General features: G+C 43.7%; 1 protein-coding gene across 1 annotated transcript in view; it reads left to right on the top strand.

Moving 5' to 3' along the window:
- The window catches only part of LOC102673297, a 47309-nt gene that overhangs the window by 44163 nt on the left and 1534 nt on the right, over nucleotides 1–1612 (top strand). Inside the window, exon 6 of the mRNA XM_031511582.1 lies at nucleotides 1511–1608. Within this exon, the coding sequence (XP_031367442.1) occupies nucleotides 1511–1608 (98 nt within the window). The remainder of the gene's footprint in view (nucleotides 1–1510; nucleotides 1609–1612) is intronic.

Below are 1612 nucleotides of genomic sequence, written 5' to 3'. Positions count from 1 at the left end.
TTTTTTTTTTTTTTTTTTTCCTTTGCCCCAAACTCTCGACACAAGTTTCTCGACGAACGAACGCCGCAAGCTAGATGCCACAAACGATTCGTTGCTAAAAGGCTTTTTGCCCCTTTGCTACTTCACCTTTTAAATTAACCGTCTCGAGGATCTAGAGATCCGGAGAGGGATCCATCTTAGGAGATTATACAGGGTAGTTAGATGAGTAGTAGAGTACATATACAATCTCTCTCTCTCTTTCTTTCTCTCTCGGTGATTAGAATTTATCAGGGGATCGGAGTTCTGCTCGAAACCGCGAAATCAAACGCGTCTCATCCGATTTCAAATGGCAACCCCGTTTCGACGAGACGCGCGAAAGCTTATCGATCGCGAAGCGCCAAGTAAGAAAAGTTTGTCATAGAGAAGTGGAAGTCGATTTCTAAAACGATTTGCGAAAAGAAGTGGAAAAGATTCGAATGACTCGAAGAAATAAGAGCAATATAATTTTGTTTGAAAAATCTTTTAAAAATTTTATTCAATCTCCTATAATTCCAAAGATTAAGATTCTTCACTTCGCGCTCAAACTTGTACAATATTTGAAATGATACGATCAAATAATCAAATCCATTATTAATTTGAAAAGTGAAAAGTTGCGATATATATTCAAAAAGATCAGATTCTCGTGAGAAATACCTAATTGGAATTTGAAAGGGAAGATTTCCAGCGCTCGAGACGTTCGATAAATTCAAGTTCTTGACGCGTTCTTGACACTTGCTCCCTTCTTGATGTCACCGATAATTCAGAACGCATGGGCCAGGAGAAACAGAACAGGAGCGAGGGTGGAAACAATAGCGAGAACTAATTCTGCGGTCCGTCGACCTCGAGTAACTTCCATCGCGGTCGAATTTATACACGACCCGCGGCAACTGGTAAACTGGAAGCATCGGCTACGAAATTCATAGGGTGGAAATTAATTTGCCGGTCTCTCGACGCATCGATCCTCTTCCTCCCTTGCACGCGTGTTCAACGACCCCCTTACACAGAGAATAATAATTGTTCTTTTTTCCTTTTGTCGTCGAGTAACGATACAATATTGGAGAACGCGATCAAATTCGACCAAATTCATAGAATGGAAATCGATCTCGAACTCTCGGTGAAGAATCGTTTAAGATTTCCTCATCTTCTTTCCCCCCGCTGTCGCCTCGATTAGACAACCGAAGGGGGAAAAGAGCTGATGATGCATCGAGCTCGTAATTGCGGGACGCTTTGAACCGTACAGCGTTGCACCGTTGAAATGGCAGCGAAGGGTCGAGAGGTGAGATTGAGAGAGGCGAGTTGCGAAACGAACCTCCCTAATGACACCATCATTCGTCAAACGATCAGTCTTATTTCTCTCTCCCGTTTCTCTCGCCCTGGTAACCGACTCCACCGTCTTGATTAATACCTCTCCTCCTCTCGTTCACGTCGTCGAAAAAGGAGAATAATCCTCGATCGTTTTTTTTTTACTTCTCGTTGCTCTCGTTGTTCCCAGGTGACGATGGAGGATAATAAGAATCGAAGGTACCAGGACAACGGGTGCTCGTTCGTGGTCGAGGTGCAACCGAGCTATCAGAACGGGGAGACGGAGGCCAAC

Source organism: Apis dorsata, unplaced genomic scaffold (assembly GCF_000469605.1).
Source record: "Apis dorsata unplaced genomic scaffold, Apis dorsata 1.3 scaffold_331, whole genome shotgun sequence".
In the NCBI taxonomy this organism is placed as follows: Eukaryota; Metazoa; Arthropoda; class Insecta; order Hymenoptera; family Apidae; genus Apis; species Apis dorsata.
Note: the sequence above shows the minus strand (reverse complement) of the source record. Positions and strands in the feature narration are given on the sequence as shown.